Source organism: Bemisia tabaci, chromosome 1 (genome assembly GCF_918797505.1).
Source record: "Bemisia tabaci chromosome 1, PGI_BMITA_v3".
Lineage (NCBI taxonomy): Eukaryota > Metazoa > Arthropoda > Insecta > Hemiptera > Aleyrodidae > Bemisia > Bemisia tabaci.
Window position 1 is genome coordinate 85,302,060 of NC_092793.1, and position 12,957 is coordinate 85,315,016.

The window sequence follows — 12,957 nt, forward strand, 5'->3', positions numbered from 1 at the left end:
AAAAAAAAAAAAAAAAAAAAATCCGTCGAGATTCGGAAACGTAAAGGCGCTGTAAAAGTATTCTGGGGCTATAATAGCTAAATCACCAGTAGTAAATCCCGTTATATTATTAAAAAGAAATTGACTCCATAGTTTAATGCCTTAGTTTCTTAAATACGATTATTTTAAGCACTTAAACATTTATACCACCAGTTTTAGCCATGAGGTGATTTCCTGAGAGCCGCTAATATCACGAATTTCTCATAGAACCCTTCAAAAATGGCTTGCTTTTTGGGCAGCCGATTCGGCCATCGAACCGGGGTTTAAAGGGAAGCTGATAATAACACAAACCTCTGAGAAAAATTTTGAGATAGACATGGATTCTGTTCAGCATATCGATGCATAAGCATTTTCACACGTAGAATCTAATTTTCACGTCAGGGAGTGGACATATTTTGATATTTTCGATTTTAAACGGAAAATTGATAGTTCTTCGGGATTGAAATTACTTGTAATTGTTTCTTGAAAAATAAAGGCACCCAAAATGACTATAGCATATTGACTTTTACATATGTGCACTCACGAAATTGATTCGTAAATTCAACGAGTGGGTACATACACCTGGTATATCAAGTTTCTGCAATATTTTACGGCAAATCGGTAGATCTTCGGTATGTAGATTTCTTACTTTTAATTCATGAATGAATAAAGCATAAACATGGTTGAACTTTTTTCCATGGAAAGACGTTTCAAGTAACAAAATCAAGACATATTTAAAGCAATTGCATTTATATCGAGTCAATTTCTTTTCAATAATATAACGGGATTTATACTGCCGGTGATTTTGGTATTTTAGCCCCAAAATACCTTTAAATCGACTTTGTCTTCTAGGAGTTCGACAGAATTTTTCCTTTCTTCGCTTAAATTATTCTGCAGCACTTTTCTTCAAGAATCTGATAAGATTTTGCTTCAGGCAGATTAAAAAACTTAAATTCGTTCGAATAGCTTTCTACATTCACAATACACGGTCTCGTTGAAGTGTTGGATCGTATGAATTCTCTTGTCATGCTACTTGCCTATTTTGAAATCTTTGTAAATGAGAACTAAAATGGTTGATATGTGCGAGTTAATGATGCGCCTTATCAACACATTGTGTTGGAGTTCACTGCTTGTTTTTTTTTTTTTATCCTTACCTACAGCTCCACGAAAGGCTGAAGACGGCTGAGCCAATCACGACTCAATTGATAACGGGAAGTGTGAACGTAAGCACATCAGAATCTTTAATTTTCATGATTATCATGACTGTTTGATGTTAATAATGAAGTACTGAACAATGATGTTCATGACAATTGAAAGAATCAGATGTGTTTATGCTTGCTCCTCCTGTAATCAATGCACGCGCACAGACCATGGATCGCGCCAGAGGAAACGCGAGAGCTTAAAGTGTGGCTAGTGTCGGACCGATCTGCGCGGCAGCCACCTCGGATGACGCGGCGTTCGCGTCTGAATGGAAGCTCAAAATACGCGAATTCGAACTGGTTTTCTGTGGGTTAAAACTGTTCAAAAAATTCTGGGAAATTTCCTATGAGCTATCTGGACTCTTCAGCTTTCAAAAATTCAAGAATTAGAAATTTCTGAACAAGCTCATTCCTCAATTTGACGTCATCTCTTTCTCATCTTGGACTAAAATTTCGGGGCTAAAATCGGAATTTGTCTGATCGGGCTAACTTTAAGCCCCAAGTAGCAGTGATCGCGATAAATGGCGATTTAATCGGAGAATGTACGCGATTTTATCGACGTCGATTTATTGCAACATTATCGGATAAAAAATTGCGATAAATTGCGATTTCATCGTATTAAATTGCAATAAAATCGCGATTTTATCGACGGCGATTTATCGCGATAAATTGCGATTTCATAGCATTAAATTGCAATAAAATTTCGATTTCATCGAACGAGATTTCGTATAGATGAATTTTCGAATTGAAATTTCTCATCAACGCCCAATAACGCATGAATGACGCTTATGAAAGATGTTCTTTAGCGGAGGTGTATGCTAGTCCTCTTAGAAATGAGCCGCTGAGTCCAATTTTTTGGCCCAACAAGCCTCTTGAGTCCACTGGTTCTTTGCAATAAGCGAAAAACGCGTATTCGGTGAACTCTCGCCGCGCGCCGCAGAATCGGAAACACTTCTTTTGGCATTCCTCGGCTTAGGAAGCCTCGCCAAGCCTCAGGACCAGCGCAACCGATTCTCTGTCTCGAACTACGTAGGGCTCGACTATAATCTCGAAATTTTTTCTCTGTGCGAAATCAGGGAAAATCGACAGGAGTTAGGTACACTACGAGGTCTGTTCGATTAGAAACCGGATTTTGGTCATAACTAGCCCACAATGCGTCCAAATTACGTTTTCTTGAGCTTTTCTGATAGCTGAAAATATATTTAAGAACGCTACGCTCACAAATTTGAAAAATCATAATTAGCTTTGTTGGTATGTGGCTTAAAGTAAGGCAACCTCAAGGGTGTTATGCGATTTTTATGTTTGACCGAACTTGTCTCTCTTTTTTCGGTCTTGCACTACATTTTTCAACCCACAAGGACGATTGGAGTTTGTCTCCATATCGTAGGCGTACACTAAAGTATTGTCACCGAAAATTATCCTATCCAAAAATGTAGGATCATTGTTAGAACGTTCAAGCAGCTAAAGGGAAATTGACATTTGGTTGGATTTTCATTCAACGGACAACAATCAAGGGGCAAGTGTACCTGAAACTCGATGCGTGTCTACATATTCTATCAAAATTGTATGTACAGAGCCTTCAGAAATATTACTCTGTTCAACAAGCTCGAAACGAACATTTTCGAGCACTTTTGCCTGCACTTCTTCCACGTGACAAATGTCAGTTGCCATTGAGGGTCGATTCCCATACTCCTCATCTTCGACGAACTCCTGACCAATTTTGAATCGTTTAACCCACTCAAAACAGTGGGAACATCTCATACAATGATCATGGTAAACTTTACTTAGCATACCAAAAGTTTCGGTACAAGGTATACCGAGTTTAAAACAAAATTAAATGTTGAGTCTTTGCTCTGTCAGTGATCGCATGCTGAAAATCGCAAAACGCACCTGACTTACTCGCATTCAAGATGACACAGAATAAACACTGATCAAAATACACAAAATCTGTGAACGTAGCGTTCCTAAGTATATTTCCAGCTATCAGAAGAGCTCAAGAAAACCTAATTTGGACGCATTGTGGGCTAGTTAAGACCAAAATCCGGTTTCTAATCTAACAGACCTCGTATAATGGAAAAAAATCATCATGCTGATTCAGGGAAAATGTTCTACTTTGTAATCCACATAGGTGCTCGATTGTTGAAATCGACAATCGAACCGCTGGTCAGTCATTGCACATCTTTTTGAAATCCACTTCCCCGCCCGGCCTCGGCGGCACTCAATGCTACGTCACAATGGGTGCTCCCATAAGAAATACGTTGCAGGCACTCAATGCTACGTCACTGCGCAGTAGAGTTCCAAAACTCGTCCTCGGGAATGACTAACCTGTGTAGATTGGTCTTGCTTTGCAGAACATTCAAATAGAATATGACTGTATTCATTAAAAAAGATTGTGTTGAAATTATTTCACCCAGTTTTATTATTGTTTTGTTTTCAGCCATAAAAAAACACTCAAAACTTCGCATTGAATCTTTGACTATTATTCTATTGCTTGCCAAAAAACTAAAAGGTAAATTTTTGTCCTTCATACAGGTAAGTATTCATTTAAAAAAAATTGAATTTTATTTGAGACTAGTATTCCTTTTCATTTTATTGTGCAGATACATAGTACAGGTCACCAGTATGCGTCGAAAAATAAATCGAAAGTGCCTTACGTAATTTGTGGATAGCTCCAAAGATTTAAAGCAGTACCTGTGTGTATCAGGTGATGCTTTGGTGGTTCTTTTACCGAGCTATTTTTTAGATAAAGACAATGCAAATCTCTTTGATGCTGTTAATATAAAAAAGCATAACACGTCCCCGAAATACTCCACCCTATTATCCACTTATTTAACAACTGAGAATCTCCCCTGTTGCTCCGATAATAATAGGCACATTTATTACTTTTTTCCAATTTCCAGAGGCCCTTGATTTCGTTTGGCGAAGGCATGTACTTGCTTATTTTCTCAGCGTGGGCGCTCTGAATATTAACTGCCAACGGCACAGCGACGTCGATTATAAAGGCAGTTTTGGTATCCTTCATCGTGAGCACTATGTCTGAGATGTTATTAGGAATGGTTCTATGGGTACGAATCTTCATGTTCCAGTAGAGGCAGCATATAGCATTTTCTTCAACCTGGGGAGGTTCATACTCATAGTTAGGTTTCATGTCCGTTTCGTTGAGGTGATCTTTAGCCAGTCCTTGATAAATTAACTTTGCCACAGAATTATGCCACTCAAGGTATTGCTTTGGTGCCAAGTTGGAACATCCAGCTAATAAATGGTAATAATAATTATTATTATTATTACCACTACTACTACTAGTACTACTACTACTACTACTACTACCACCACCACTACTACCACTACTACCACTACTACCACTACTACTACTACTACTACTACTACTACTACTACTACTACTACTACTACTACTATTATTATTATATGTAAGTATTTTTCTCACAAAAATACGAGTGTGGAAAGAAACTCATTGAAAGACGGACCGTAGCCAAGTCTTTCAAAGCTAGAGCCTTTTAAAATTGCTAAAATTTGATTTAAAATCGCTAAAATCTGATTTAAAATTGCTAAAATTTGATTTAAAATTGCTAGAGTTTTATTTAAAATTGCTAAAATTTGATTTAAAATTCCTAAAATTTGAATGTAAAAATCGTAAAAAGGTGTTAAAATCGTAAAATATTGTTAAAAATTTAAAAAAAGATTGTTAAAATAAAAGAGCATGAACCACTATGTTAGCAGTCAGTCACGTAATTAAAAATAAAAATACAGTCACTGCCCTGAGCCTAGGAAAGATCTAGTGATATTACAGGTGTGCAGGATAACAGCTTTCTGGCTTTGGGTGTGAACGTTTTCACCTAAGTGGAGCTGCTTCAGATGTCTCAGGAAAGAATGAGGAGTGATCCCCGTGACGGATATTATAAATGGTACAATAATTACTTCTTTAAGCTTCCACAGTCGCTGTATTTCAGTTGCTAAGGGCAGATACTTTTCGATCTTATCTCTATACGTAGCATCTACATTGGCATCAGCAGGGACTGAGATATCCATTAGGTGAGCAATGCCCTGATTTTTATCTAGAAGGACCATATCTGGCCTATTGTGCGGGATGGTCTTGTCGGTATAGATGGTAAAGTCCCAATATAATTTATAGGAATCATTTTCCAGCACTGACTCAGGATTATATTCATAATACGGAGGCACACTGTCCAACAGGTTACGATGTAATGAAAGCCCTTGGTGGATTATTTTGGCTACTGAGTTATGTCTCCTGGTGTACTCGGTACCAGCTAGGAGTCTGCAACCTGCTGTGATGTGATCAATCGTTTCAGGACATAAATGACACTTCCTGCATGAGTCATCAACGGTCCCATCTTTAATGACGAATTTCCTATAGTTTCTTGTACAAATGACTTGATCCTGGATGGCGAGTATAAAGCCTTCCGTTTCCGGAAACAACTGCCCGCTCTGAAGAAATTTGTAAGACAGGCTCTTGGAGATATGATCTTGGTGGACCTGACTATATGTAGTGTCTTCCGTGCAACTCTTTAGATGCCCAGATGGTCTCTTTCTGCTCATCCGTGTGAAACGGTGGATACGCGGCTCCCTGCGAGGCCAAATTCAAAGGTGTTAAGTTCCTATCCGTGCAAATGATTGCCTGATGTAAAGGGTGCTCGCTGTTTGTAAAATACGTCCTGAGATCATGAACCTGACGATTGCACAACTCGTGGATATCCAGTAGACCTCTTCCGCCTACTTCCCGACCGAGAGTCACTCTCTTTACAGGATTTCGGGTGTAACTTCCGGCTCTTAGTCAACAACACTCTGGTTTTAATGTTGATATTCTCCAGATCAGTGGTGGTCCATTTGATAATTCCGAAAGAGTATGTCAAGACTGGCACAGCAAAAGTGTTAATAGCCTTAAACGGTGGTCCATTTGATAATTCCGAAAGAGTATGTCAAGACTGGCACAGCAAAAGTATTAATAGCCTTAAACAGATTTCTTGAGTTCAGTCTAGAGCGTAACAAGATCCTGAGACGCTGATCATAATGCTGTTGAACCATATGCTTAATGTCACTATGGTTTAGTCTGCGATTCTGTTGGAATCCTAGGTATTTGTAGGAATCATTTTCATCCATTTGTTCGACAATTGTACCGTAGAGAGTCTGATCTTCCTCCTCTTCCGCCACCTTTCCGCGATATATATTCAGAACTTTACACTTCTCCAACCCGAACTCTATACAAATATCAGCGGATACGGACTCCACAACACCCAGCAAGATCTTAAGCTCACCCGGCTATGAGGAGTAGATTTTAATATCATCTATGAACATCAGATGACTGAGAATATACAGAGTTTGTCTGCGCTCTTTAATGTGAAACCCAAGTTCAGTGTCTTTCAAAGCATTCGACAGGGGATTCAGGGATCAACAAAACCACAATGCACTGAGCGCATCTCCCTGGAAAATTCCACGTTTAATGTAAATAAATTCAGTTTCCAATTGGCCGTCCTCCGTTTTGAGGGAGATTTTCGTTTTCCAATTTTTCATTACGGATACCAGGAAGTGTCTCAACACAGGGTGTATCTTGTAGATTTCGAGGACTCTTAATAACCAAGAATGAGGCCCATGTCAAACGCCTTACGATAGTCGATGAATGTGGTGTTCAAATTTCTGCGGTTCTTTTCCGTTTGCTTCAGAATAACACTATCCACTAATAACTGCTCCTTGCAACCTTTGCTCTGTTTTCGGCACCCCTTCTGCTCCTCCGTTAAGACATCATTCGATATCAAGTGCCGATCAATTTTCCTACAGAGGGTCGCTGTGATTACTTTTAGATGGTGGGCAGACAAGTGATGGGACGATAGTTCTCAGGGTTCTTTGTGTCTTCATCTTTTGGTTTAATGAACGTCCTTCCTTCTGTTAAAAACTCGGGTGCCAATTCGGGATGCTGAACGATTCTGTTGGTTTGCTGTGTTAGGTGTGCATGCAATACAGGGAAGTTCTTATACCAAAAATTTTGCACATTGTCGGCACCTGGATATTTTCAGTTATGGGTGCCCCTGATAGTCTCCGCAAGCTCATTTACAGTGATGACATGGTTTGTCTGCTCTGGCACGGCTTCCTGCCGGGCAATTTCTTTTTCAATCCATTCACCACCCTCCCGATGCTGCACAGGATTAGACCAGAGATTTTTCCAGAAAGCAGTCACTTCCTCTTTCTTAGGTGGTGTAACCGGTATTTCCTTCGAGGTCAGATTCCTGTAAAAGGCCTTTTCATTTCTATTGAAGAGGGCATTCTGGTTTTTTCTATCATTGGACTCGTTATACCTTCGAAGGCGAGCTGCGTAAACAGCGAGTTTCATCTTCGAAATCTCTTGGGTTTCCACGACGGTCTTACTTTTGTCCCTGATGATAAGACTAATCTCCTTCTCCAATTTCTTAGTTCTGACACCTCTTAAATACTGAGTGGTTCGACCAATTTCCTTCTGCAATCTCTCGATCTTTTTCTCGAGTCTCAGTTGCCAGGCAGGTTTCCTTCTTCTTTTTGGACATTGCTCACCCTGCGACCTTAACTTCTGGCCATTTAAAACTGTGACAGTGCAGGCACAAGCGTAGACGACTAAGTGGATTTCTTCGAGATCCGCCTCCTCTGAGATGAGTTCATTAATGATCTTATTATTAATAATCTTTATTCGGTCTTTGCACATCCTATTCATCCAAAGTTTTGGAATTGCTGGCCTTAGATTTGGATTACTCCCTCTCCATTTGTCTCTGAAGAATCGAATCTTCTCACGAGTTTCCAGTTCCATCGTGTCTTCAAAACTTGGTACACTATCCGCTGAATCGACAAACCTATGAATTGGATACGCTCTAGGGGACACCACCCCATCCCTACCATGACGAGAGAATTCATCGACTGATGATGGCGTGAAGATAATGTCCGCCTCTATAGGAGTAGATGCAATATGTAACTCATGAGCAACTTCTCTGTTTGTTTCCTCGATCTCCTGCACAGTTAATTTCTTGTTGTTGATGATTACCCGTTTCTGATCCACTAGCCTCTGTTCAGTGACATTAGTTAGATCAGGGTACGCTGCCAGGAACAATTGGCGTAGGTGGAATCTGTACCCTGATGCGTTGGTGTCTAGTCGTGTTGCTCTATAGAAGCAACGCATGACATTGATGTTCATTTCTCTGGTCCAAGTCATGCGCTGCCTCGGAATTCCTGCCTTGGTGGTTGCCGGCTGACTTGCCGGTAAAACACCGGAGGCAGGAGGTGAAGGGGATCTGCTCGGGGTTGGCCGTCGTACCGTTAGACGCTGGGCTGATCCACGGCCGTCCTCAGCTCCAGCGTTGTGAGGATGAACTGATACGTCAACTACCTCACCAGTTGACGCAACCGAGGCTTCTTATTGATGATTTACTGCAAGATACTCGATAACCTGTCATAGGGCTGCAAACCCTATGACAGGGGGTTCGCGGCTGAGGACCTTAGCTTGGGACGAGTCCAAACCTACTTCCTGGGATGCCACGGGTTTGGATTTGGCCGACCAGATTGTTCCCATCCGCTTGCTCGGGTACCTCGGGGTCGCCAGCCCGAAGGGGTCTCCCGTGCAACACAATGCGTTGCCCCTGCGGGCTTATTATTATTATTATTATTATTATTATTATTATTATTATTATTATTACGATCAAAGTTAATAACTATGAGAAGCGGCTCATTGCAGAGCGAGTCGCAAGTTCATCGCGAAGTGAGAAAACGGGGGTCCAGGGGCACTCTCCGGCTGGGCGTTACAGCTCGCATAACGGACTAATCACGGCTAGTATGTCATTAAGGTCATTGTACCATAGTCTTTCAAGATATGCCTGCATGTGTCGTTGCTTTTTAGTCCAAAAATGTTTTGAATTAGGTATCCCTTTCTGCATTTTAAAAATTTTTGCTGTTCCTGTAAAGTGGCCCCAGAATATTCCGCCATAATTTATTTGGGAATATATGAAGGCATAGTTTAGTTGGATCAATTGTGTTCTTTCCAGTAGGCTTCTCAATCTATTTATGGCTAAGCTATACGTTTTCTTCCTTTTGGCACCGCATTTAAGTGCTCATTCCACTCTAGGTTTAATTGCAATTGTACTCCAAGTATTTTATGCGTTTTTACTCTGATTATTTCGCTGTCGGATTGCCTTTCATCTAGGAGTATTGATTGTGGTATGCTCCCTTTGTTGCCACAAAACATCATTTATATTAAAATAACATCATCTCTTGCCTATGATGTCCGTCCTGCGCGGATGAAACGCGTCCGTATTTTAAAGATTTGACATGCACATGAGTGTTTTCACTTTTTTAAAATTTTAACTGAAAAATCAATTATCCTAGCAAACATACGTCGTGTAACTGGGACTCCTCTGCTCTCATCGGAGTGCTAAGATTAGATGAGAGTGAGCATATAGTGTAAAGGTGTTTGCAGCGAATTGTTGCATTTTGAATATTTTTTTCATGTGATGAGATGCCCGCGAATAGAACTGTGGTTAAACAAGAATAATGTTGGATATAATAATAATCAAGACAAGACAAAAATAATAATAATCTCAATAATTTGTAACTTTGGGTGACCGAAAAGGTTAAAGTATTGGAAGAGAAGGGAAGACGAAAAGTACAATGATTTTGACCCATTTTTCATGCTCACCTCTTAAGTCACCTTTATATCTTTTTCAGACGTTGCGAGAATGGAAGAACTGGAGGAGCTCAAACAGTTGTTTAATTCTCACTTAGAAAGTCTTTCAACTGATTCTAGTCCAGAAATCAAGTGTAGGGTCGCTGACATCAAAACTTACTTTGAATTAAGTACCTAAGTGAAAGCTCAATTAAATAATCAAGAAAAATTAATGGGAAAGCTAATTTGAAGTAATTGGCATAGATTTATTAGGTAAGAAATCATGTACTTTTTTTGTAAATTTTTGCTAATAAAGTTTTGATATTTATCAGTCCTGGGATTGAATTTCAAGCATGGTTTTACTTTATTAAAGTAAGCGAGTGGTATTGATGATACTAGTTGCTTTACGCATCTAAAAGACACTTGCAAGTGATGGTGCTTTGCGGTGCACCAAAAACAAAGTACTGGTGGTTATCATTTTATTTGTCTGTTCTTCCCCCCCCCCCAAATATATGAAAAATAAGTTATGTAAAAAATTTGCCAAGTATCAAAGATACCAAGCTAATCTCTTCTTGCTCAAAGAGTATACTACGACAAAGACATAATTCGGTACAAGTATGATACTCCAGCTTCACAACTTCTAGAGCAACTTGAATTGGCCGTTACCATTGTGACACAACCAGAGTTCTTTTACTTCTTAAATTCAATTTGGAGAGGGAGAAAATAATGAGGGATAAATATAACTGTAAGACAGCGACGTATGGTGGGGGCCATTTTGAGTTTTGCAAGGAATCTGGAATCAGGATGGCTCATTTGAACGAAACTATGTATAGTATAATGTTATGAAAGTGGGAAACTAAAACAGTGCACATTTTTTAGGCAGATTGCAGTATGGAATTAATATTTCCATCTCACTTTGGAGACAACCCAGATAACATCGGACGTTTCAAGGACGTACATATCTACGTTTACCGTGAAACGTTCCGATTTCTACGTTAAAATCCACGCTGTCCGATATGTGGTGCGAAAACGTTTCGCTGTCGACGTTGCCGTGACGCAGAATTCTACGTAGTCTTCCCATACTCTGACGTAGTCGAAAACACGTCGCACTAGAAAAGGCGGCACATGCGAGGAGCGCCATCACCCGCTAGGTGGAGCTACATTTTGCGGCGCTGATAGCTCAAAACGTCTAATGCTCATGCGCAACCCAAGTTGACACCAACCAGGTTCCTGGAATCAGTCTAATCAGAAGAGGTTGTGCCTGTTCCAGTGTGTCCACCTTTCTTATCTTGATCTCGGTGTACCAAATGATTTTTGCAGCCTAATGTTGTGCGTGAGTTGGTACTTTCCTCGAGGTACGGCAATGGAGAATTTGCAGGTGTCTAAAATTTGACGAATTCTGTGTTTAAGTGGACGCTACCAATTGAGCTGAACACGAGGATACCCTTGGTTCATAAATTGAACTATTATTGGAGGAGATATCACAAAATAACCTCATCTGCTAAAATACATGTGTTTAAGTGGGAAATGCCGCCAGATGACGCCACTAGGCGGTGCATTTTCTCACTTTCAAATCTATTTTTATACTATTTCCCATATTAGAAAAAATTAAAAAAAATATTATGGAATCAGCTCTTTAGGCAATTTCAGACAAAGCAATAAAAAATTTGCATGCAAACTATCCATGAAGACGTGGAATCGGACGCGACGGACGGAAGGGAAATCTGTTACACGCGTTTCAATGAGAGCGGCAACTAAGGAGCGGAGAAGACGCCGTGGAGTCCGCGGCGTCATGCCTCGGCGATCTGTCGAGAACAGATCGGAGCGGAATCCCTCGGAGATTCCGCCCAGACCGTCGAGGTTTTCGATGATTTTTCATGTCTACGTGCCGAAACGCGGATCGCGGTGGCGACACCAATGGAAAATTGCGGGCCATCGTGAAATACTGGATCCATGAAAGAAAATATGTTTGTAACAAGATATCAATGCATGGCATTCCTACCTCGTGCCACACCAAAACCACACAAAAAATAATACCAATAATAACACCACACAAGTAGGTAAAAGAAACATGACACCTTTTTTCCAGGAAATAAATCTGTAAAAACAAAACGAAATAACACTATTTTGGAGCTTTTCGACATCTGAACAATTTATTTAGACGTTGCTATATCTTATCTATAGAGAAACCTAATCAACCAAATTTTTTTTAACATCATGCCTGAGAGTAAAGAAAATGCGTGTCTTCGCTTGCAATGTTACAACTCTCTACTCACGTTCTATTCATTAATTTGAAACTGTTGATAGGAAGCTTATCTTGGACTTTTTGTAAACATTTTTTTGCTTAGTCAACAGTACCTTTAGAAATTTTACAAACGGATATTTTGGCTGGTATTCTCTTAAAAAATATTGGAGATTTTGAAACGTGGTGAATATTCATTGTAGCAAGGCACAATACACACTCGCGAGTTATCATCGGATACTTTGCCGACGGACACGACGGAATTATGGAGGCGATTCCGCTGCTTTGCCGGGCATGGCGGAGCGGAAACTTACTCGACGCCTCGTTGCTTGGGTCGTCGGTCGCAGCGGCATTCCGCGTCATAATTGCCGTACCTTCAGTGTTTTATATACTCATGAAAGACTCGTCAATTATCTGGTTTACACTAGTCTGTTCCTAATTCTGTGTCTCATTTTAATGTCAACAATTTTAACCTGTAGATCTCATGCTCTACTCCAAAACCGAAACTGCTTCATTCCCCCTCTAGTACTTATACCTCAAGGAAAGCCGTACTCAGTGAATGGTTGTATTTTGTTTACGTAATTATCATTTATCTCAAATAACTAGATACTTAATTAACGAAATTTTCGAATCGTAAACACATTAAGAGAGAAAGACGCACGAACTGTCCAAAAATAAATGCCTCACTATGCAATGCGGATAAGATGGATTCTAATTTTACTGCAACCCTTGCGCTACACGTTTGTGCAATGTAGTCAACGCAACGTTCCTGCAACGTGGACACAGCAACGTTCCAAGCGTTGTCGTTGCAACGTTTACGCGGGAACGTTTCGGAAACGGTACTTAAC

General features: G+C 40.1%; 1 protein-coding gene across 7 annotated transcripts in view; it reads left to right on the top strand.

The window, feature by feature from the left end:
• Positions 1-10,198, top strand: part of LOC109033309 (proteasome adapter and scaffold protein ECM29) — a 480,922-nt gene extending 470,724 nt beyond the window's left edge. For 5 of the 7 annotated variants that reach the window (XM_072306334.1, XM_019045879.2, XM_072306335.1 and 2 more), the window contains 2 exons: positions 3,655-3,726; positions 9,930-10,198. In XM_072306334.1, coding sequence (XP_072162435.1) covers positions 3,655-3,726; positions 9,930-10,066 — 209 coding nt within the window. In that variant the 3' untranslated portion in view covers positions 10,067-10,198. Of the gene's footprint in view, positions 1-3,654; positions 3,750-9,929 lie in introns of all 7 variants that reach the window. The other 2 variants (XM_072306336.1, XM_072306337.1) reach the window with 2 other exon arrangements.
• The last annotated feature ends 2,759 nt before the right edge of the window (positions 10,199-12,957 follow it).